This window comes from Dermacentor albipictus, chromosome 10 (genome assembly GCF_038994185.2).
Source record: "Dermacentor albipictus isolate Rhodes 1998 colony chromosome 10, USDA_Dalb.pri_finalv2, whole genome shotgun sequence".
Classification (NCBI taxonomy): Eukaryota; Metazoa; Arthropoda; class Arachnida; order Ixodida; family Ixodidae; genus Dermacentor; species Dermacentor albipictus.
This window is the reverse complement of record NC_091830.1, coordinates 37843753-37869467: the sequence shown is the minus strand read 5'-3', so window position 1 is coordinate 37869467 and position 25715 is coordinate 37843753. Positions and strand designations below refer to the sequence as shown.

The following is a 25715-nucleotide window of genomic DNA, read 5'->3' as shown; positions in this document are numbered from 1 at the left end:
ACAAGTATAGCACAGTGTCTGTCTAAAAGGATCCTTTAGAAATGTTCTCACCTTGCATGACAACCAAATCGTTGACGGCAGAGCACGTCGCCAACCCTCTTGCGCGCAAAAGTGCTTTCATGTAGGCCGACCGTATCCGACGGCGTCGCTGGTGATGCTGCATGCAGGCGACAGCGTACAAGATGATGTGAAATTGGCCCATGCCGACAAAAGTAGCATAATGTGCAGACGGAACGCTGCATTGCCAAGCATTTCACACAAGCTTCAAGCTCTCGGTAGTCGGTACAGTCGGCACTCAGCCACCAACGTGCGCTCGGCGCACAACCGGAAACCCGTTACACCGGAAATCGGCTGCACTTCCCTTATACGACACCATGTGGCGCTACGTTCTCGCGAGAGTTAATGCGCTACATGTAAACGGCGACGCATCGCCTTCCCCATAATGCGCTCGGAAATGCGATGCGCCACTGTCGCATTCATGTAAACGGGGCCGTAATGCCTCCATGACTGCTGAGGTTTCGACAGAATCAAACGCTTTCTCGTAATCAGTGAAAGCTATATATAGGTGTTCGTTATATTTCGCACATTTCTCTATCACCTTATTGATAGTGTGAATATGGTGTATTGTTAATAGCTTTTACGGAATCCTGCCTTGTCCTTTGGTTGACAGAAGTCTAAGGTGTTCCGGATTCTATGTGCGTTACCTTAGTAAATACTTTGTAGGCAACGGACAGTGAGCTGGTCGGTGTAATATTATTCAAGTCCCAGGGCCTCCCCTTTCTTATGGATTAGGATTATTTTTGCGTTCCTCAAAGATTCCGTTACGCTCGAGGTCATGAGGCATTGCGTATACAGGGTGGCCAGTTTTGCAGAAAGATCTGCCGCCATCCTTCAACAAATGTGCTGTTACCTGATCCTCCCCATCGGCCTTCCCCCTTTGCATCGCTCCCAAGGCTTTCTTTACTTCTTCTGGCGTTACTTGTGGGATTTCCAATTCCTCTAGACTATTCACTCTTCCATTATCGTCGTGGGTGGCACTGGCACTGTATAAATGTCTATGGAACTCCTCAGCCACTTGAACTACTTTATCCATATTGGTAATAATATTTCCGGCTTTGTGTCTTAACGTATACATCTCATTCTTACCTACTTCTAGTTTCTTATTCACTAATTGTAGGCTTCCTCCGTTCCTGAGAGCAGTTCGGAGATACGCGCCATCAAATTTGCCGTGAAAATGCACTGCTGTTCAACTTGCATTTTTAGCACAGTCAGTTTTTATGAATTGAAGCAGAGAAGCAACTGGAACGCCTATGTATTACGCTCCACACTTGGGGAAGTAATATCTCGAAACGGTTGGGATTCTGGAAATTCATTGTAAGTGGATGCGTCTGCAAGCTTACCGCTACAATTTGTAAAATTCAATATGGGCCCTCGAGTAATCCGTTAAGAAGTATATTCATGAATTTTCTATGAATAATAGAACATGCTCTTGTACTTCTCACTCTTGTAATGTTAGCCTCTTCGAATAAGCCAACTCGGGGACAATAATTATGCTATCTGCCACAGCAGATTTTTAGGAATTCCGTAAAATATATGTGTGGTCACCCGGTGGATTACTCTGTTGAAAAGCGCTAACGAAACTTCGTTATCGCCGCCACGCCTAATATGTTGCCCCGAGAGGCATTGAACTGGTGGGATGCAAAACATTGACTCGGCCAATACTAAAACATGCATCTTTCGTTTCGAACACGTATGAACACTGCAAAAAAACTTGCATTGAGTAAGTTCAGCAGAAACCTGTGTCATTCAACCTCGTGTTTTTCACCGTCGCTTTGAGCTAGAATTTTCACCTTTGGCTCCTCTTTGGGGACTAAATCTCCAGCTTTTTTCAGAACGGTGGTACATAGAATCTTTGAAGGTTGTGTACTCGTTCAAGAACTGCCTCTGTGACCTCTCAGATTTCTCCCTTTTAGCGCCCTCTCGCCATGCATCAACGAGGGGTTACCATGCCTCAGATATCACGCCAGTATATCCACGCACTACTACGTTCGAAAACAGCGCTTCGCGCCATACAATTGAACATTGGAATCTGTTGCCAGGTCCCAAGTTCGATGATTACCTCTCTTTCAGTTTTTAGATTTCAAAGCTGATGTATCAATTTTTTAGATAATTTTGCATTTTTGTGTTCCTATCCGTGCACACCACTGTCACACGTTGGTTGTTTGTACACACTCTGGTCGGCCCTAAAGGGCTGCAGTATGTACAAATAAATGATTAATCAATACATTTTTATTATAGCAGAAGTTCAGGCTATTTCGTCATTCATGACTGTCAAATACCGGCGCGATAAGAACAAGGGCCTAACGTAAAAGATGCATGCAGTTTGGTTCTTGGAAACAACATCAACACCTGCATATCCGTAGCAGTTCCTGTCTTTTTCATGAACCTTTCTGGACGGTGCATGTGTCGTCGACGTTCGCGCCTTGTTTCTGACGAGCATTACATTCTTAATACGAAAAATAACGATAGTAACTGTGTAATAATGGCAGGTACTATGTTCAAACGCGCCAAGAACACCACGTAGTTCTTATCTGTTAATTCAATATTGAACGGTTGGACATTCGCTCTACATCACATCACAACTACATCACTACACTACATCACATCACACCACATCACGTTGTAATAAAATTAGTTGAGCAATCTGCTGTCCTTTATTGCATTCTTCGAGCGGAGACCGAGCTGCTTTTGCGTAAAGCAGGCTATCTTCAACCTGCAAAGTTATCTATCATGTCCTCCACGAGCGGACGAACAGCCGGAGGAAAAAGTACAGATGACACGATTATCCCAGGTATCGAAAAAATGCCTTTGATGATTTGCTCGGCACGGCTGGTTTTACGCTCCAGCAACTGTTTCTGCATTTCTTCTGCTTTAGCCTTCATGGCCTCCATCTCTTTCTTTTGTTCCGCTTCTGCTTTCGCTGCCCTTTCTCTCTCTTGCTTTATTTCTCTTTCGCTCTGCTCCTCTCTTTTACGCTCCGCTTCTCGTTCTCTTTTCCTTTCCTCTTCTCGTTTACGGTCATCATCTCTTTCCCTTTTCCTCTGCTCCTCTTTTTTACGCTCCTCGCATCTTTCTCTTTCTCTCTTCTCCTCTCTTTTACGGTCCTCTTCTCGTTCTTTTTTCCTCTGCTCCTCTTTTTTACGCTCCTCGCATCTTTCGCTTTCTCTCTTCTCCTCTCTTCTATGCTCCTCGTCTCTTTCTCTCTGCCTTTCCGCTTCCTCTTCCTCCTCTTTTTTGATGGCTTGTTCCTCGTCTTTGAAAAGGCGACAGAAATGTTCTTCAAGTTCCTGCAAGCGGCAAAGACAGAAATCATTAAGTAATCCTCAGAGAAACACCTACTATTGCATCATGCGTGCATATGAATGGCTTCACTTTTAACGAGAAAGCTCGCGCGCTTCTCCATAATAATATTACTACAATAAATGAGGTGTAAAGGAGATATTTAACATAGTGTACTATGCAGTCTACAAAACAGGGAGGAGTAATGCATTTAGCTCAGGCTGATATTGTTTACTTTAGAATTTAGTTAAGACAACTGATACGGGTGTCCGAATATTCAGCTTTTGAAAATACAAATCAAATACTCTTTGCTATTGGATTAGTATTTCACTTTGGAATTAACAAATCGGTATTATCAAATATTCGTTTCGCTTCAAATTTAAGAATTAAAAAAACTTATTGGAGCAGACAGGGAGACAGTGAGATGTAAGTGGCGATTGCTACAATTGATTTTGCTGCAAGAGAGCAGTGGTTCCTGCGCAAGGACAATATTTGCTGAGCAAACACACAGAGTAATAACTTCTACTGAAAAACTTAGAATCATTCAATGGGGATGCACAGCCTTCCGTATGCCTCAGAATTTGTTTTCTACAATACGGGAACACAATTTGCTCTTTGCAGAATCTCACTTTAAATGTACCTGTACATTCGTTAAAAATGGTCTGCAAGGCTGTATATAGTATGACACTTTGCTCCTTTATTATCTGATTACTTGCTAACTGGCTGTTTCAATAACCTCATTGTCGTTTTGTGAAAGGTACTACGAAATCCTTTCTGCTGTTTTTCATATAAAAACTTCCGGTTTCTGGAAGTCACGCTATTAGGAATGTAAGTGCATCAAATAACAGAAGCCAGCCTTATTTTCTCCATATCTTTAAAAGCAAAGCATTGTTTGCGAAGAATTTGATACGTCCTTCTATTAGCCGCCGCTGGATGTATCGTTAAGGGACCACGTGGATGCGTTTGGTGAAGAGTCGCGCGAAAGTTCAGTAAGGTAATATCGTCACCAAACGCGATCGCTCGAGTATGTCGCCCCTGAGTTCAACCTTGATTTGGTTAGTGATGTAAGCCACCACGGCTGAGCACCGCCGTGGGCAGCTTACTGGACGAGATCGCCGCCGAAAACCGCGGCGCTCTTCTGGTCGTGGAACTCCGTTGTGCCAGGTCGGCTCTGGAAATCTTCGCTAACACATATTTCTGCATTGCATTGCCTTTCTAGATTTTTAATGGGAAAGCATTTCTCTGTTCATACGGAGCCGATGTGAAGGCAAAGGTCAAAGCATTATTAGGAAAAGATCACGCTCAAAGGCACAGCGATGTTGTCATAAAGAAAGTGTGGGCCAATCCGCTCGCCACTAGGTGCACGCGCGCCATAAATAGGCGACGAGGTATGAAGTGGTAAACGGTAAACGAGACAAGTCAGGAGCATTTACGCATTAGTGGCACGTGGACAGGCAAAACGATGTGGCTTGGAGTAGCTCACTTATGCGCTGGTAATGGCAGTCGATAAAAATATTGAATTTATTGGTTCCTTTCGAAGCGGTATTAACGGGTTCACTAAACCTGCTCGAATATTATTATTACGAGACACGAATGCGCATGTGGAGGATTTAGACGGGTGTACTGATTACCGTGGTTCTCTAGTGCTAGACCTGTGTGATGAACAGAACCTTGTAGTAGTTACCAGGGTGAATAAATGCCATGGACAGGTTACGAGGCAATGCGGAAACAGGCAGTCATGCGTCGAGTACGCTTTAGTCTCAGAAAGGGTCTACGAACAACCAGACCAAATGATAATTGACGAAAGCTGAAAAAGAAAGCCTGAGCACCGTATAGTGCAGCGGTGGCGTAGAGGTAGAACACCCACCTCACATGCAAGAGGTCCGTGGTTCGAATCCCGATGCCGCGCAATTTTCCATCAAATAAAAAAAAATCCGCGTGTTCATAAAATTGCATAAACAGGCCTCGAGTCTGGCCTGATCCCGGTGACCAGAACCGCTAACGCACTCCCTCACCAGAGCAGGATTGGCCACCCTGGTGCAGTACTTGGCCACAACCTCCTATGCAAACACCACAATAAAACCCCGGCCCTCAATCCCGAGTGACTGCGAAGCAACTGACCACGGCGGCGGTCAGACCTGCGACGCAGCAGAGGGTGCTAAGAATCCCTGGCTCCGGACAGGCTGCCATTGGAATATGAGCCTGGCAACGTTTAACTCTAGAACGTCATCTAGTGAGGCGAGTCTAGCAGTGCTATTGGAAGAATTAGAGGGCAGTAAATGGTGTATAATAGGGTTCAGTGAAGTTGGAAGGCCAAAACAAGCATATACAGTGCTAAAAAACGGGCACGTCCTGTGCTACTGGGCCTTGGCGGAGAGACAAGAACTAGGGGTAGGATTCCTGATTAATAAGAATATAGCTTGTAACATACAAGAATTCTATAGCATTAACGAGAGGGTGGCAGGTCTTGTTGTGAAACCTAATAAGAGGTACAGAATGAAGGTGGTACAGGTCTAGGCCTCTACATTATCTTATGATGACCAGGAACTCGAAAGCTTCTATGAAGACGTGGAATCTGCTAGGGGTAGAGTGAAAACAAAATACACTATACTGATGGGCGACTTCAATGCCAAAGTAGGCAAGAAGCAGGCTGGAGACAAGGCAGTGGGGGAATATGGCATAGGCATTAGGAATAGCAGGGGAGAGTTATTAGTACGAGTTTGGGGAACAGAAAAATATTCGGATAATGACTACCTTCTTCCACAAGCGGGATAGACGAAAGCGGACATGGAGGAGCCCGAACAGCGAGACTAGAAATGAAATAGACTTCATACACTGAGCTAACCCTGGCATCACACAAGTTGTGGACGTGCTCAGCAAGGTGCGCCGCAGTGACCATAGGATGGTAAGAACACGATTTAACCTAGACCTGAGGAGGGAACAGAAGAAACTGGTACTTAAGAAGCCGATCAATGAGTTTGGGGTAAGAGGTAAACTAGAGGAATTCCGGGTCAAGCTACAAAACAGGTACTTGCTTTAACTCAGGAAGAGGACCTTAGTCTTGAAGCAGTGAACGACAATCTAATGGGAATCGTTAAGGAGTGCGCAATAGGAGTCGGTGGTAACTGCGTTAGACAGGATACCAGTAAGCTATCGCAGGAGACGAAAGATCTGATCAAGAAACGTCAATGTATGAAAGCCTCTAACCCTACAGCTAGAATGGAACTGGCAGAACTTTCTAAGTTAATCAACAAGCGTAAGACAGCTGACATAAGGAACTATAATATGAATAGAATTGAACATGCTCTCAGGAACAGAGGAAGCCTAAAAGCAGTGAAGAAGAAACTAGGAATAGGCAAGAATCAGATGTATGCGTTAAGAGACAAAGCCGGCAATATCGTTACTAATATGCATGAGATAGTTCAAGTGGCTGAAGAGTTCTATAGTGATTTATACAATACCAGTAGCACCCACGACGATAATGTGATAGAGAATAATCTAGAGGAATTTGAAATCCCACAAGTAACGCCGGATGAAGTAAACAACGCCTTGGGAGCTATGAAATGGGGCAAGGCAGCTGGGGAGGATGAGGTAACAGCAGATTTGTTGAAAGATGGTGGGAACATTGTTCTAGAAAGACTCACCACCCTATATACACAAGGCCTCATAGACTCGAGCGTGGTGGAACCTTGGAAGAAGGCTAACATAATCCGAATCCATTTTGAAAGGGGACGCCAAAGACTTCAAAAATTATAGACCGATCAGCTTACTTTCCGTTGCCTACAAAGTATTTGCTAAGGTAATCGCCCATAGAATCAGGAACACCTTAGACTTCTGTCAACCAAAGGACCAGGCAGGATTCCGCAAAGGCTACTCAAAAATAGACCATGTTCACACTATCAATCAGGTGATAGAGAAATGTGCGGTATATGACCAACCCTTATATATAGCTTTCACTTATTATGAAAAAGCGTTTGATTCAGTCGAAACCTCAGAAGTCATGGATGCATTACGGAATGAGGGTGTAGATGAGCCATATGTAAAAATGCTGAAATTTTTTATAGCGGCTCCACAGCCACCGTAGTCCTCCATAAAGAAAACAACAAAATTCCAATAAAGAAAGGCGTCAGACAGGGAGATACGATCTCTCCAATGCTATTCACAGCTTGTTTACAAGAGGTATTCAGAGACTTGGAGTGGGAAAAATCGGGGATAAAAGTTGATGGAGGATACCTTAGCAACTTGAGAGTCGTTGATGATATTCCCTTGCTTAGTAACTCAGGAGACCAATTGGAATGCGTGCTCATTGACCTGGAGACGCAAAGCAGAAGGGTGGGTGTGAAAATTAATCTGCAGGAAGCTAAAGTAATGTTTAACAGTCTCGGAAGAGAACAGCAGTATACGATAGGTAGCGATGCACTGAAAACGGTAAGGGAATACATCTCCCTAGGGCAGGTAGTGACCATGGATCCGGATCATGAGACCGAAATAACCAGAAGAATAAGAATGGGCTGGGGTGCGTTTGGCAGGCATTCTGAAATCATGAACAGCAGGTTGCCACTATCCCTCAAGAGAAAAGTGTGTAACAGCCGTGTTTTACGAGTACTCACGTATGGGGCAGAAACCTTGAGGCTGACGAAAAGACTTCTGCTTAAATTGAGGACGACGCAACGAGCTATGGAAAGAAAAATGATGGGTGTAGCGTTAAGGGATAAGAAAAGAGCAGATTGGGTGAGGGAACAAACGCGGGTTAATGACATCTTAGTTGAAATCAAGAAAAAGAAATGGGCGTGGGCAGGACATGTAATGACGAGGGAAGATAACCGATGTTCATTAAGGGTTACGGACTGGATTTCAATGGAAGAGAAGCGTAGCAGGGGCGGCAGAAGGTTAGTTGGGCGGATGACATTAGGAAGCTTGCAAGAACATGGCCACCATTAGTACATGACCGGGGTAGTTGAAGAAGTATGGGAGAGGCCTTTGCCCTGCCGTGAGCGTAACTGGGCTGATGATGATGACTGTTATCGCAACAAACCGCATTGTGCAATTACATGCTTAATGGCTCAAAGGGCCACTTCTTCAAAAAAAGCAAGAGAGGGGTCGCAAATTATTGAGCTTACTTTGTCATATATCACGGTGCTCTGTGCTTTCAACCCTACTTTTCTTCGGCAAAGCAAAAAATCATTGAACTGCTAAAAATACATGACTGCAAGTGCGCAAAATGACGCTCGCATGCCTTCAGCTGCTCCCAGAACCAGCATCTAAGATTTTCAGAGATTGACACTCGGCTTTATGGTGTAATAACCCTTAGGTGTGTTTCGAATAAAGAATGTTCTCATGGTCGTTACAAGAGCTAAGATTTGCAAAGAACTCAATTCTTGATTACATGTCTATATTATCCCTATTGCAAAACCCAGTGCCACTGGGACCCAGTGCGCCGGATTATGGGCCCAGTGCAGCGCGCTGGATGCTGGGGCGCTGGGAAGGCGCAGCGTGCTGGGAGGCACTGGCTACTCGCGCGAAAAACAGCTCTAGCGCGTTAAATCTGCTGTGCCTGGTCGCCGTATATATATTTTTTGAATACAGAAAGCAACAAGGAGCGTATGAGTGCAATAAAAAAAAGAAAAAAAACGTCAAAACTAAAACTGCTTTTATCGTCCAACCTACAGATCCCACGCCCGGCACCTTACCGCTATGCCACGCCAGCAGACTGAAGCGCAGGGATAATTTGCCATGTCAAAGGCGAGAAGCAGTTTGTTTCGCAAAGCTACGTCCTTTACAGGCTTGGTTGATGCGCTATAACCCGGCAACTAAAACTCACGCCTGTACCAGAAAGAAAAAGTCCGTATTGAGCAGTATACTTGGAAGTGCTACAACATCGATTTTCACTTGCGATTGCTGTTTTAACTACGAAAAAAAGTCCTAAATGAACCGCGGACCCGGGACGGTGTATGAGCTGTTACTGCCGATTTCGATAGCCGTTTCTTGTTCTTCACGCAAAGGATATGCAACGTTTCCTTAGATCAGTGATGCCTTTCTGTCAACACGCCTGTCTAGTCATATGTCTTCGTCAGAGAAGCGCCGGCCAGTGCTGCTAGCCTTCGGCGATAGCACATATACCTGTGTTTATGACACGTCACATAAGCGGTCATCGCTTCTTGTGCTGGCACTGTATACATGAAAAAAATATTTATTTAGGAACACTGACGCGAAAGCTTAAAATAGAGTGATTTATCCTTGTTATATTTCTTAAGTCCTGAGCCTAGACTCGCCGATAGCGTGAGGACGGACTCGGCGGATACGCTAGGCCAAAGCTTCGGTGGGGACCGATCTCGGAGCGGGTAGCTGGCGAAAGCTAAAATGTGCGTATTTGAGCCTCAGAACTTTTTTAGCACAAAAGAGAAAGTGGAAGCGCACGAATCACTTCAGCTTTGTTATCGGTGCGATAATATCAGTCAGCGATAGGCTTCGAATTCGGGGTCCGTTCGCGCGCGTCTGAACGACTTCCGCATTTCATGTCCACTCCACAACTCTGCGACAATGGCGACAACTCCCAGTCATACGTTACGTGCGAACTACTAAAATACGCGGCGTCCTCTGCGTTTAGGTGGTTTCGTTCAAGAATTTAGCTATCCGCCCAGTCAACAGGGAAAATAAAAAAACGAAAGTGATTTTCAGTTTCAAATGTGCATGAATGAACAGGGCAGCTCGTGCACCTTTATTCCAAGCTGTGACAGGAAATAGGGTTTATAACCCCAAGATATAGCGTTATTTAGCACAAAAGAGTAGTATCAAGCGATAAAATTGTATAAAGCATTAATTATTCAGCAGCGTTCGTCCTTGCGTACTGGAACCAGCGCGGCACAAACACAACCAGCGCAGTTTCCAGTGCGAACCAGCGAACTGCAGCGAGAACCAGCGCCTGTACAGCACAAACCAGTGTGCCCCAGCGTTATGACAGTGGAACCAGCGTCTCTTCCAGTGTGACCGAGCTCTTATCCAGCGTTCTCATTGGTGTCCCAGCGAGTCCCAGCGAGTGCCAGCGTACCCAGTGCGACCCAGCGCCAAAAAACGCGCTGGTCTCACACTGGAAGACGCTAGGAGACGCTGGTTTTTGCAATAGGGATGTGTCTTTCCTAGGTTTATTATTAATTTAATTAGGATCATAATAGTATCGTATGGCACGCGCAATTACAAGAATGCCCATGCGTTCTCCTTAACCATCGTGCAACGTAAGAGACGCTCGTCTACTTCGAAAGTCTCGGAAGCCACCCATCTTTGTTGAGCGGCTCTATTTCTCAAAGAAACCCGCGCACTACTTGACCTCCTGCGGCACATTGCGGCATAACAGGGCGCAGCCTCCCGCCCAGGCGTTTTCTCTCTTCAGCGTGGACAGCTGTATTTTGACGCGGTGGCATGTTGTCTTTACGACTCTCTCAAGGGCAGCTGATAGTGCGGCGTTTTCACCGTACCAGGAAGCAGCCGGCGAATTTGGATACGTCATGACGACGACGTCATAATCGTTGAAGATTTGCCCGCTTATAGTTCGGCGCGTTGAGCGAAGCCCGCCGCTGGGTGGCATACAACTATAGGCGCAGCGCATGCGCACAAGCGAGCGTCGAAAGAGCGCTCCGACGCGCAAGCATGACTGGCCAGTTCTTCAAGTCAGTGATGTTCATGTGAGGTTGCTAAGCATTTTATACGGCTTTAATATTGCTCCGTTTTCCACAAAGTTGCGAATACTTTGTCTGACATATTTTACAATGTGGTTACTCGGAACTGAGAATTAGACCCCACAAACAAATGCCATAACAGCACATGCCTGTTATGCTAAACCTTCAAAGACTAAAATAATAAAAGCGCGCAAGAGGCTCCGTTTCTAAAGGAAACCTCGTCTTCATGCATAACGTTTGCCGCCAGCGCTCCGGTAAGCGATTACAAAAGCTGCAGTTGCCGCGAAGCGTGAGAAGCAGTTATAGTGATATTTCAATGCTATCGCATTTCACTCTTACAGGCGAAGCTTAAGCGTCCTATTCTTGCATCGATATATAACTTCCAGCGAAGGGTATAGACGCGGTCATTTTATACGCAAGCGTAGCTGACCAACTCATGAAATCGGAGCTCTAAGCGGCGAAGCAAGCGACGGAGGAATGCGCCTTAAGGCGGCGAGAATCACGCGCCGGTTAACGTACGAAGAAACGCCATGAGCACGCGGCAAAGTAACGCCATCTTGCGGTATGTGTAGATAACGTTGAGCGAAGTGGGCATGGAGAAACGAGGCGAAGCGTCGCGGAGGTGGAATTTAAGCGGAGGTGCGCTGGGTTGACCACTTCTGGCAGTTGCTAAACATTTTCATTGCGATACATGCGTACGGGCTTCGTCTCCCGACAACATCGTCTTCGCGCCCCGTACGCTGTGTATGCGAGATGGCGAGCCGATCATCATCATCAGCCTGGTTGCGCCCACTGCAGGGCAAAGGCCTCTCCCATGCTTCTCCAACAACCCCGGTCATGTACTAATTGTGGCCATGCCGTCTGCCCAATCTGCTCTTTTTTTATACCTTAACGTTACACCTATCATTCTTCTTTCCATAGCTCGTTGTGTCGTCCTCAATTTGAGTAGAACCCTTTTCGTAAGCCTCCAGGTTTCTGCCCCGTAGGTGAGTACTGGTAAGACACAGCTATTATATACTTTTCTCTTGAGGGATAATGGCAACCTGCTGTTCATGATTTGGGAATGCCTGCCAAACGCACCCCAGCCCATTCTTATTCTTCTGATTATTTCCATCTCATGATCCGGATCCGCCGTCACTACCTGCCCTAAGTAGATGTATTCCCTTATGACTTCCAGTGCCTCGCTGCCTATTGTAAATTGCTGTTCTCTCCCGAGACTGTTAAGCATTACTTTAGTTTTCTGCAGATTAATTTTTAGACCCAGTCTTCTGCTTTGCCTCTCACTCACTGACCAGGCGAGCCGATAATTGCGGCGAAATTTTGCGTGGGCAAGGGGAGGAAGTGCGCCGTATTCCGTCGCGTGCATGGTACCGCGGGAGCGGAGGGAGGGGTGGCGGTGTAGTTCGGCCAGGCGTGGTCGCACGGGCGTTATATTTAAAGGGATCTGCTTCGGAGGCACAGTGTAGGTGGGCCGATGGCTCGTAATTCTGCGTGCGCTATGTCCTCAGCGCTCAGTTTGCGTTGAGGCGATCAACAGCACGAAGGTAACTACGCTCGCTGCTGCGGCTGCAATTCCTCACGCAAGCGTTTTGACAGCGAGTATCCGTGGTCATAGCGTGTGAAGTGTTCATGCTTGCCTGTGCTCGTTGAGACTATGCTAAGTAATTTAGATAGTAAGTGCGCGTTTAGAACGGGGCGTTCTACTCTGGCGGCTGCTGCGTGTGATACGGCCACGGGAGCCCTGTTTGTATACGATCTGCGATGCCGACCGTGCAGGCGTCAAGGCGCACCGAGGGTCGATAGCAGCGTTTGTGCCATAGCAGCAATACACTTGCGCTTCACCAGCGTTCACGAAGTACAACGTCGCTGCACCCTTTTTTTCTTTTGGCGAAGGCGGAAACTTAGCGTACGTACTCTCTTCAATGCATCCGCACTGTAGTCCTGCATGCTACCAGCCAGCCAAGGTAACGCGCGATGCCCGCTGGCCTAGAGTTTTCAGTGTGAAACAGGACGTTTTATTTCCACACCGGAAGGTGGCGTGTCTTCGCGTCGTTCCGCGCCAATGCTCACAACAGCGCCAGTCACTGACTGCACCAGGCGCTAGACTGTATGACGTCCACTTTTCGCCGGCATAGCAAAATTGTGCCGTACGTGGTGGTGACCGCGCTACGCTGTATGTATCCTGCTACGATGGAGTTTACCCTGTATATTCATTGATATGTCCCCGCGGTAGGGTCGCAGGCCTTCGTCAACACCGGTCACTAGGTATTGATCAGTGAGGCCAGCACCGCTTACGTCTCAACGCGCGTTCAGAGGTGACAGCACGCATCCGCACTCAGACACGCTTCCCTACACTCTTAAATGTAGTACACCCTTTGGAGCGTATATTTGTCACACAGCGATAATCGCCATCAGTCTTGCTTGCGTTTCCTTTATTGAAAACGCTGTGATGGCTATTTTCCAGTCGAGAATGCTCTGTCATGCTGATAACGCGCATGCCATTCGTGACTTGGAAGTACAGGGTCGGTAGCGTTAAAGAAAATGCGGACAAGAGAGATGACGATAATTGTGTTGCAAATACAGACCCCTAAGCGTTGAACTGTTCTTACAGTGTAACCCAGTTTACCTACACAGCGAACAACAGGGTGACTCATGCGCCTGAATAAAACTAAAGGTAACGACATGCCTCCTCGCTCGGCCTCGCCTTTTCCTGGCCTTGCCGGTGTTCACTCTTTCTCTCGTCACTTGCCCACGTAGTTTGGTCGCTCTAACCAGGGCGGCCCATAGAGTTACACAAGGTCATCTTCATCATCGTCAGCCTATTTTATGTCCACTGCAGGATAAAGGCCACTCCCTTTGATCTCAAACTACCCCAGTCCTGTGCCAACCGATTCCAAATGGCGCCTGCGAATTTCTTAATTTCACCACACCACCCAGTCTTCTGCCGTCCTCGACTGTGCTTCCCTTCTCTCAGCACACATACTTACATACTTACACATACCTTACTGGTCCACCGGTTATCTAACCTCCGCATTACATGACGTCCCTGCTACATTTCTTTCTCTTAATGCCAATGAGAACGTCGGCTACATCCCCGTTTGCGCTCTCATCCATACCGCTCTCTTCCTGTCTCTTAACGCGACACCATGCTATCTCCGTTCAATAGCTCTTTGCGAGACCTTGGTTTGTTCTCGAGCCTCTTTGTTAGTTTCCAGGTTTCTGCCCGATATGATAGCACGGTAAAATGCACTGATTGTACGGGTTCCTCTTCTATCATAATGGTAAGCTTCCAGTCAGGATCTGACAGAGTCTTTCATATGCGCTCCAATCAATTTTTTATTTTTCTGTAAATTTCGTTCTCATGGCAGGGCCGCCTTTGAGTAATCGGCCTAAGTAAACGTACTCTTTCGCAGACTCTAGAGGCTGACTGGCGATCCTGAACTCTTGAGCCCTTGCCCGGCTATTCATCATTGTCTTTGTATTCTGCATACTAATATTAAACCCTAGTCTTACACTCTCTCTGTTAAGGCCCTCAATCTTTTGTTGTATTTTGTCCCCAGTGTTACTGAACAGTACTATGTCATTTGCAAATCGAAGACTGCTGATATATTAACGGTTCATCCTCACTCCTAGCCCTACCTAGTTTTATAGCTTGAATGAAGTTTCTTCCAAGCACCCAGTGAATAGCAATGGAGACATTGTGTCTCCTTGTCTGAACCCTTTCTTTAAAAGTATCTTCCTACTTTTGTAATCGATAATTAAGGTAGCTGTGGAATCTCGGTAGACATCTTCCAAGATATTTACGTAAGCGTCATGTACTACATGATTACTTAATGTATGTATTACTGTTAGAATCAAATGCTTTTTCGTAATATACGAAAGCCATATTGAGAGGCTGATTGTACTCTGGAGATGTTTCGATTATCTGAGTGATGACATGGTTGTGAGCTATTATAGAATATCCCTTCCTTAAACGAGCCTGTTCCCTTGGTTGACTTAAGTCCAGTGTTGCCTTATTCTGTTGGATATTGTATTGGTTGTTAAGATGCGTTATAGTTCCATCGATTAGACGCTCAGATGGCAGAGCACGTAGCGAGAGCACACAGAGCTTCGGCAACAAAGACACAAGGCTTCCAGCCAAAACGTTTTCGTCGTCTTTCTCGAAATAGTGCCTACCACGCGTTCTTCTCCAGTACAATTGCCTCCCCGGAGAAGAGGAGCCGTCTCGGTGACCTACGGGCAAGATAGCACAGCTGGATCAAAGTATGGCTTGAGCCGCTGAGCGTGCACGATTTCGCGCCCTCGGCGGCGCTTATCGGAAGGCGGCTCAAGGGGTTCTACCAAGTAGTTCACAGCAGATGTTTGACTGACGACACGGTAGGGACCTTGGTACTTGAAAACAAGCTTTGATGAAAGTCCAGGGCTGGTAGCGGGAACCCAAAGCCAGACTAGTGAGTCAGGGCCATAGGGTGCCAGAGAGGAGGGAATGTCTCGAAGGTGCTTCTGTCGCTGCTGATCTGCCGAAGTAAATATGCGGGCGAGCTTTCGGCACCCTTCCGCGTGTGCAACAGCTTCGGACAGGGTATTAGCCTCCGTTGTGGCACGGCGATACGGAAGGATGGTGTCCATTGTGCAGGAAGGCTCGCGTCCGTAAAGAAGAAAGAACGGGGAAAATCCTGTAGTGGTCTGTGTGGCGGTATTATAAGCGTACGTCACGAAGAGGAGAATTCGGTCCGAATTGGTTTGGCCAGATGCGACGTACATGGCTAACATATCGCCAAGAGCGCGGTTAAAGCGCTCAGTCATGCCATTAGTTTGCGGGTGGTATGCAGTAGTAGTACGGTGAATTACGTTGCATTCCTTGAGCAGGGCTTCTATACCATCAGACAGAAAGACGTGGCCTCTGTCGCTCAGCAACTCTCTGGGGGCTCCATGGCGAAGTATGATGTTACGCAGAAAGAACCCGGCAACATCCCGCGCAGATGCGTTGGGCAGACGCGAAGTTTCCGCGTAACGCGTGAGATGGTCTATCGCCACTATCACCCAGCGGTTGCCATCTGAAGTACCCGGAAGGGGCCCATAAAGATCAACTCCGACACGGTCAAAGGCCCGTCCTGGGCAAGGCAAGGGTTGCAGTGGAGTAGCTAAGGCATGAGGGGTATTCTTGCGGCGTTGGCATGCGAGGCAGGAGCGGACATATTGGCGGACGAATCGGTACATCCCGCGCCAGTAATAACGAATTCGCAGGTGAGCATACGTTGTTAGCACTCCTGCATGTGCGCATTGCGGTTCATCGTGAAATGCTGCACATATATCCGAACGTAGAGGCCGAGGAACCACAAGTAACCATTTGCGGCCGTCCGAGAGGTAGTTACGGTGGTATAGGAGCCCGTCACGAACAGCGAAGTGGTGTGCTTGGCGACGCAACGCACGTCCAGTAGAAGGCGCTCATGGGTCTGACAGAAAAGCCAGCATAGCAACAATCCATGGATCATTCTGCTGCTCCGAAAGCACATCCGTGGCGGTGAGGGAGGACTCGCATATTCGTACTTTCTGATAATTGGGCTGGCCTCACACTGGGGAGCGAGACAAGGCATCCGCGTCCGAGTATTTACGGTCTGAGCGGTACAGCACTCGAATGTCATACTCTTGGAGGCGAAGCGCCCATCGAGCGAGGCGACCTGAAGGATCTTTCAAGGACGACAGCCAGCAGAGTGCATGGTGGTCCGTGATGACGCCGAACGGGCGACCGTAGAGGTAAGGACGGAACTTATTCATCGCCTAAATGATAGCCATGCATTGTTTTTCTGTAACGGGATAGTTTGCTTCCGCTTTTGTGAGTGCGCGGCTAGCAACGTATCAACAACGTATTCATCGAAACCAGTCTTTTGTTGTGCAAGAACAGCGCCAATGCCGACGCCACAGGCATCCGTGTGTATTTCTGTCGGTGTGCTTGGGTCAAAATGTTGAAGTATGGGAGGTGAGGTTAGAAGACGTCGCAGCGTCGTGAATGCGGCATCGCAAGCTGGCGGCCAAGCCAAGAGGTCGTGGTTACCCGCGAGAAGCTGCGTCAAAGGCGCTATTGTGGTGGCGAAGTTGCGGATAAAACGACGAAAATAGGAGCATAATCCGATGAAGCTGCGGAGTTCTTTTGTAGTCTTTGGTCTTGGAAATTCGCCAACAGCTTGGAGTTTGGTTGGATCAGGGAGCACACCATCTTTCGAAACAACATGGCCAAGGATGACTAGCTGCCGGGCGGCGAAGCGACACTTCTTCAAGCTGAGCTGGAGTCCAGCATCGGCAAGGCAAGTGAGCACGCGTTTGAGTCGGAACAGGTGAGAAGAAAAGCCCGGGGAGAAGATGACAATGTCACCGAGATAACAAAGACATGTCTGCGATTTGAGGCCCCGGAGTATCTTATCCATTATTCATTCAAAAGTTGCAGGCGCATTACAGAGGCCAAAGGGCATCACGGTAAATTCATATAAGCCGTCAGGCGTAACAAATGCCGTTTTCGGTCGGTCTGCATCAGCCATCGGGACCTGCCAATAACCGGATCGTAAGTCTAAGGACGAAAAGAATTCAGCGCCTTGGAGGCAGTCCTGTGCGTCGTCGGTACGGGGAAGAGGATATGCATCTTTCCGCGTTATCTTGTTTAGTCGTCGATTGTCCACACAAAAACGAATTGTCCCACCTTTCTTTTTAACCAGCACTACAGGAGAAGCCCAAAGACTGTGTGATGGCTGTATCACGCCGCGGCGGAGCATGTCTCCTACGTGCTCATCGATGACACGACGCTCCGTCGCGGACACATGGCATGGACGTTGGCGTAGCGGTGCGTGGCTGCCGGTGTCGATGTGATGAACGAATGTGGAGGTACGACTTAAACATTGTTTCTGGAGGTCGAAAGAAGATAGAAATCGGTTAAGAAGGTCGACGATCTGCGTGCGCTGACTCGGAGTGAGGTTGGGGTCAATAGAGGGAGCAAACTCTCGCTCACATGCAGGCGGAGGCGCAGAAACAGGGAGAGTCATGGCGTCAACGTGAAGAGGAATCGAGTCATCAGGTACATCGTAGATAGAGCTCGTGTCGAATTCATCAGCGAAACCGAGGCACTCGCCATGATGTAAGCTTGATGGACACGAAAACGGATTCGAGACGTAAAGTGCACTGGAGCCCTGGCGAAAGGGAAGGAGGGCAAAGGGAAGCAAGAAGGGATGATGGCGTGCAGCAAGTTGACATGGCGTGAAAGGAACTGTGGAATCGTAGAAAGCAGCACAGGAAACGGGTACAAGGGCAGAAGAGAAAGGAGGGATATCAGTGGCGGTGGCAAGGAACACTCGAGCAGAAGGTGGAGGCAAATCTTCAGAAAGACTGCCGCAGAATGGAGTCAGTGCAAGTTCTGCACGGGCAAAATCAATAATAGCGTGATGAGATGAGAGGAAGTCCCATCCTAGGATGATGGCGGGAGAGCAGCGGGGAAGAACAACAAATTCAATGTGGTATAAACTGTCTTGTATGGCGACACGAACGGTACATGTTTCTAAGGGCTCAATAGGATCAGCGCTTGCTGTGCGTAGCGAAATGGCAGAAAACGGCATGGCGACTTTTCGGAGCGTACGGCGAAACTGGTCGGCAATGACGGACACTGTGGCACCCGTGTCGACAAGCGCGTGAACGGCGATACCTTCGGCAAAAACTTCAATGACGTTCGTTGGGAATAAACGAGGGCTTGAGCAATTCTAAGAGGTCGCAGTTCTTGCCTCCGGAACTGCGCCTTTTAGTTTTTCTCCACAGCCGTAGGGCGGCGAACGATGCGGGACAGGGAACGTCGACGGGGAGATGGACACCGACGAGTGTTGAAGATTTGGGGAACAGGAGATGAAGGAGCGAAGTGCGGAACTGGTGCTGAATAGCGCGACTGAGAGTCAGGAGCATTCCCCTGAAGTTTCGCAGTATCGGGAGGATACCAACCTCACCGGCGGCAGAACCGTCCCACGTGTCCAGCAAAGCCACACGCGAAGGAGATCGGCCGATTGCCTTGGGTACGCTACGGATTATCAAGAGGGGGTCTAGGTAGCGGAGCGCAGTTTGGAGCTGGGCGTAGGGGCTGCGGAGGCGCGCAGAAGCCGCTTCTGGGCACGTAGTTCGCAGCTGCAGAAGGCGAGGCGTAGAAGCCGCTTGTGGGCGTGTAATGCGCAACTTCAGGCGGAGGTCTTGGCCTGGCGACGACGGCAGCGTAAGTGAGCGGGACTGTCGCTGAAGGTGGCTGATTAGCGAGAGGTAGTGCGTCGCTGACTTGTTCATGGATGACGCGTCGCGGTTCCGGGGACAAAGAGGACTCAGACGACTGGGTAGCAGGCAGCAGTGACAGTTGGTGCGCGACTTCTTCGCGAACAAATGGCTTGATTTCGTCGAGGGACGAAGAGTGGGCGGAAGCAGCACTAGAACTGCGAGTTAAAGCCGAAAGCGTGTCGTCAGGCGCGACAGCTCGGCGCGTGGTAAGGCGTTGTTTGCGGAGCTCATCGTAGCTCTGGCACAGTGTAATGACCTCGTCGATCGTTTGAGGATTTTCGCCAAGAGCATTTGAAAGGCGTCATACTCTATGCCCTTCATGACATTCTTGATCTTTTCAGAGTCGGGCATGGCGGAATTAATGCGCCGGCAAAGGTTAACTACGTCTTCAATGTAGCTGGTGAAGTTTTCACCCTTTTGCTGAGCGCGACCACGCAAGCGTTGTTCTGCGCGAAGCTTGCGCACAGCAGGGCGACCGAAGACTTCTTTGAAACAATGGGTAAATGCTGTACTGGTGGAAAGGTTGGATTCATGATTCCGGAACCACAGATTCGCGACTCCAGAAAGATAGAAGATGACGTTAGTCAATTTGGCTTTGTCATCCCACTTAGTATGCGCACTCACGCGATCGTATGACGAGAGCCAGTCCTCCACGTCATGGTCGTCGTCGCCGCTGAAGACCGGAGGATCTCGTTGGCGGAGAGCACCGGAGCAGACGACAGGCGATGCCATGGGAGGATCGGGCTGCGCAGCGTCCCGAGGCATAGCAGAAATGGTAGGGAGCGTCCGGCTGCGGAGTTCCAGGCTTGGGAAGGGCCCCGCACGTCCACCAAATGTTAAGATGCGTTATAGTTCGATCGATTAGACGCTCAGATAGCAGAGCACGTAGCGAGAGGACACAGAGCTTCGGCAACACACACACAAGGCTTCCAACCAAAACGTTGTCGTCGTCTTTCTCGAATCAGTGCCTACCACGCGTTCTTGTCCAGTACATGGTGAATATATTATATAATACTGGAAGTAATCTAATGGGCCTATAATTTTTCAATTCCTTAACGTATCTTTTTTTGTGGTTGTAAACATTCTTCCAGTTCTCTGGGACTTTTTGTCGATAGACAGTTGATATAAAGGGCCACTAGTTTTCCACTCATTATGTATCCTCCATCTTTGATTAAGTCGACTGTTATTCCATCTTCTCCTGGCACTTTTCCCCGTTTAATGTCTGGCAAGGCCCTTCTAACTTCATCGCTAGCTATAGCTGGTATAGGCTGACAGCGCTATGCACAATCAGTACTACGGCAATGGCGTGTCTTACGTTTCTAGCACAATATATGACACAACACAAAGAATGCATTCCATAGCTTCGTACACCTGTTCACCATAGCGCAATCAGGAACACAAATCTGAACGAGCACCGAGAAAAGCTCCCGTGCATGCTTACACATGCCTGAGCACGAGGTGAGACATTAAAACTTGCTCGGTGTGTGCGCATAGATTTTCATCGCATTTAAGGCTGGTTTATTGTGTGGTGTGCTAGCAAAGATGATGGAACGCTTTGAAACCGACAGAACCAAATTGTTTTAGTGCTGTTTCAGCACACTAATTGACCACATGTTCTACCGCTTCTGGTTGGCTACATACTTCAACTTGCAATACTTATGAAAATATTACCGTGGACGAACTTTTTTAGTGTCAAGTTGTAGCGCAAAAATCAGAGCTGCTTGTTTCGCCAATAACGCACACGTGAAGTACACGATGTTCATGTACCTGCCACAACTTTATTTGACTGTTATGTCGTCCACGTCTAGTGTACCTGCAGGCAGAAACGCTGTCGCGTGTTGCACAGGTCAAGCCCCTTCGTGAGTTGTTTTTATTGCGTTGATGAGACTCATTATTTCGCTTTTTAAAGACGCTTGCCCGGGTGTGAAAGGGCAGCGATAAAGATTGCGCCGGCACATAAGAAAGGCGACGCGTTTGCGTGTGGGCAGCCCTATGTAGCAGCCGATTCAAGAGCTCGGTTGTGTTTGCCATGTTCGAAGTGGGTACGTGTGTTCTTGCGTGTACCCAATCGACTTACGTGTATCCAGCTGTTGCAGCTTGGTAATTTAATCATCTTAGTACCAAGTTGACTGAACGCAAGGCGCGTAACCTATTCGCCTGAATAACGCGAGCCTCATGTACAAACGTGCGCGATCAACGCGGAGCATCTCAGTTGTTCTCGTCGTTTCGTCACGACGCCGGCATCTCCGTAATGCAGCAAAGCTGGTCCTATGCTTTCATGGCAAACTGGTGCCGTTGGCCCTCAAGCGCAAACATCACAGTGGAACCTGCACTACATTTGTAAACAAATCGTATGCAAGGATGAAATTTACACATAGATGTGGTTTCCATGAATGAGCACATTCCCCCTTCTCTTTGCGCATTTCTATGTTAATATAAGCCAACAAACTCGTGAACCACTTTATTCTGCCGAAATGGCCAAGTAGAGACAGCCTATTCACAATAGCCAAAATCATTTTCACTGAGTAATGAACACATTCTCATCGCAAAATATATTTACAGCACCTAAAAAAAGCAAGAACTGACAACGTTTGGCGCCCTTTGTGCTACAACAATAACGCGCGTTATGTTTCTAGCACCATATATAACAGAACCCAGCCTACGCACTCCACAGCTTCATACAACTCTTGACGATAGCGAAATCCGGAAACAAAATCTGAACAAGCACCGAGAATAGCATCGGTGGATATGCTTACCCATGCCTGAGCTCCGTACTCCATCGACAAAGATAAAAGCTCCGTTCCTACACGTTTGAACCTCCAGTTCTCTTAAAATCAATCTCTTACATAAAACAAAACAAAACAGAGTTATTTGATGACACGGTAAGCCATGAAACAACCTAAACATGCGAAATACATTGCCAATGCATCGCCGCGGAAATTCGACGGCCAACTGTCATGGTGGCGAGTGTTCCAAGATGCAGAAAAGAATAAAAAATTGAGAAAAGGGCGCAAAATATGCAATGTGACGGTGGTAAACCAACCACCAACCACCAGGGAGACGCAGTCCTCCTCGCTTGTCGAGCAGCGGCGGCCGCAAAATAAAAGTAAGTGGCTACCTTTGGTTTTACTCAAGGGGCTTAATCCGATGCGCACGCTCTCCCGTACGCCGTGTGTGGCAGTGTGCATGCAGCACACTGTCGATGATGATGATCATCATTATACGAATTTCGCATGCTCGTTGAAACTGGGCACTGACAAATAGTCACTAAGCCTGCTTGATTTAATCAGGTATGCTATACATATTTTTCGATCTACCATTTTAGTATACATCTGTTTCATAGAAGATGGGCACTCAATGCATAGATGGATGGATCGATGGATGGATGGATGGATTTATGGATGGATGTTATGAGCGTCCCCTCTGGAACGGGGCGGTGGGTTGCGCCACCAAGCTCTTGCTATTGTACTGCCTGATGTCTACCTAGGTTAAACAATAAAAAAAGCACCATGAACTCCCATAACCAAATTTTCTGATACCCTATTGCGAACTGTGCTTTTGTACGTCTCAACATCTTGTTGTTGTTTCCCTACTTTTCTTCCACAAATCCTCCAATAGCCTCTTACTAATCCCTATTGCAAAAATGTTTATTTTTCCGCTGCTTTCCTGAAACCCAATTCAGTTGCATACTCAGGCACCCGACGCCATCTCGCGGAATGCTTGGCAGCTAAGCGGGATGTCACTTAGTGATGGCACTGCTGAGGACGAAAGTGACATAGAGACTCACATCCTGCTCTGTTTTAGGCGAGGTACACTCCTTTTATTGCAATTGCACTCATGTGGACACTCCAAGCGCATTTCTTACGTCCGCCTCACCATGAGGTGGCGTATAAAGTGCAATGGCCATTACACCGTCGCCCCACCCCCTGCTCTATATGTTCGAGTAAAATTGGGCGAGGGGACTCAACGATCGTAGCTCAATTTCGCACGCGCGAAAGGAATGAAAGTAGAGGAAACGTGCCTTCTTCCTCGTGTGAGAGGCAACAAACCTAGCGAGACACCGGGGTAGCGGAGGGGGCGCCCTTCTACTCCGGCTGCTTGCGGTCGCGTGCGGTCGTTCAGACGAATCATGGGATTAATCTGCTTTGGGGGCCGAGTCTAGATCCTTCGACGGCTCGTAGCTTTGGGCGTACTGTGATCTCAGCGCTCACTTTTCGTTGAAGCGATAGACAGTGCGAAGGTCACTTCGCTCGCTGCTGCTGCCACGTTTCCTCAAGCCAGGGTTCTGAAAGCGAATGTCCTCGGCCATCGAGGATGATGTGTTCATGTGTGATGTGCGCGCAGATACAATGCTTGTTATTTTAGTTAGCAAGCGAATGTTTCCAAATGTATACCACCGATGAAAATACTATGCTATAGTTCCGATGGTTGCGTGCACTAATTTGCTATCGCAATCGATGCCTTGTCTTTCCGCCGAAACTGTGACTTATATAATTATGTTATTGTTGCTGACTATTGCTTCACATTCTCGGTATAACGAGATATAATTTGATTCCATTGTCATGCTCATACGACATCTACATGTGAGCCTAACCAACCATTACTTTCTAAAAGTGGTTAAAAGATATCCAGATCCCAGAGCCCCCAAATCAATCTGAAGTCCGCTGTAAAATTTGCCTTCAAAGTGCCGTACTTGTTCACAGTTAGGTCGTTGGGAGTTCGCGTGTAACACAATGAGGAACAAGAATGTGTAAATCTTTCTTTTGATTCGACGTAACACAACTTCCCACGCTATGCGTGCCGCCCTCGCACCTGTTTAAGCTTTACCTAGACGCTAGAGCTATACTATGCCCACGCAACCTTGAGCGATCAGAAAGCGCGTTTTCCACTCTTGGCCGGCGGAGAGGGGAGGCTTCGTTCCGGCCGCGAAGCTTTGCACATCTCTCTAAGGTGCCCGGTGGTGGACTCGTGCGGACGATGCCCTCTCGGTGAGCGCATCTTTCCCCCCTCATCTTTTAAGAGGTTCAATGCATACAAACATTTGTCTCGCAAACCAGATTTATTTCAAGGGAATTTTCCACGTCTCAATAATTTCTCTCGTTGCATTCGAGTGCTGATTGCCGTGTTATAGTTTGTTAACGAAGCTTTCCCTCAAGTCTAGATATTTTAAGGCAGCTTGTCGTGTGCGTATCATGGACACGCATGCTTATATCGCCTTCCGTTTCCCTACCACGGTTGCGCTTTAAAACCACGGCGCTGCAAGATTGCTTTCCTCTCCTTCCGTCTTCTCCGCCCTTAAACTAGCTCTCTTAACTACTACACGCAGAGACAAAGCAACAGCGCACGTATGCGATCCCATAGATGAGATGAATACATATATATAGAAATGTATCAGTCATAGCTCTCGTAGTATAGCCTTTTGAGCCGTTTCCTTTTTTTTCTTTTTTTTCTTTGAAAGAAGTCATATTAGGGTTATTATAATTACACGAAGGTATTTTGCCGTCGCCAGCAGCAATACTTGAGATAGCTATTCTGGCGGCTAGCTTCCCACGCTATGCGTGCCGCCCTCGCACCTGTTTAAGCTTTACCTAGACGCTAGAGCTCTACTATGCCCACGCAACCTTGAGCGATCAGAAAGCGCGTTTTCCATTCTTGGCCGGCGGAGAGGGGAGGCTTCGTTCCGGTCGCGAAGCTTTCCACATCTCTGTAAGGTGCCTGGTGGTGGTCTCGTGCTGACGATGCCCTCTCGGTGAGCGCATATTTCCCCCCTCATCTTTTAAGAGGTTCAATACATACAAGCATTTGTCTCGCAAACCAGATTTATTTCAAGGGAATTTTCCACGTCTCAATAATTTCTCTCGTCGTATTCGAGTGCTGATTGCCGTGTTATAGTTTGTTAACGAAGCTTTCCCTCAAGTCTAAATATTTTAAGGCAGCTTGTCGTTTCCTAGTCTCTAAAGCCGCTCGAGTTCACGCTGCTCCTCTGGCGGCCATTTTTCCAAGAAATTATGCCTTCCAACATCATCAGTCCCTTTCCACATAAGTATGAGGCTCGGAGCAGGAGCTATGGCGCTTGAAAGTAACCGGTGGCTTAAAGGGAAGCTGAAACACTTTTCGAAAAAAATGAGTTCTCTGCGGCATTCTACAGTTTTGAGTCCCCTGAACACGAATATCTCGTTCAAAAAGGGCGGAAACAAGCGCAAGCGGCTGTTTTTTTATGAAAACGCGCACCAGCGCCTCAGGGTATCGCGCGAACGCCGCTGTTGCCCGTGATTGGTCGGAGCCGCTGTGACGTCAGTGGCGGCAGTCGCCGGTCGGCGCCGCCGTTTGAGAGCGTAGCACGCTGTTCTGTTCTGGCTGTATAGCTGAGTTGTAAGCATTATGGAACGTTCTCGCTGTCTCGGACAG

At 47.8% G+C, this 25715-nt stretch overlaps 2 protein-coding genes across 2 annotated transcripts in view; both read right to left on the bottom strand.

The window, feature by feature from the left end:
• The window catches only part of LOC135911854 (uncharacterized), a 53357-nt gene extending 53050 nt beyond the window's left edge, over nt 1–307 (bottom strand). The window contains exon 1 of the mRNA XM_065444187.1: nt 52–307. Within this exon, the coding sequence (XP_065300259.1) occupies nt 52–202 (151 nt within the window). The 5' untranslated portion in view covers nt 203–307. The remainder of the gene's footprint in view (nt 1–51) is intronic.
• A 2433-nt stretch (nt 308–2740) lies between these two features.
• Nucleotides 2741–25715, bottom strand: part of LOC135911855 (atlastin-2-like) — a 63284-nt gene continuing 40309 nt past the window's right edge. Inside the window, exon 10 of the mRNA XM_065444188.2 lies at nt 2741–3347. Coding sequence (XP_065300260.1) covers nt 2769–3347 — 579 coding nt within the window. The 3' untranslated portion in view covers nt 2741–2768. The remainder of the gene's footprint in view (nt 3348–25715) is intronic.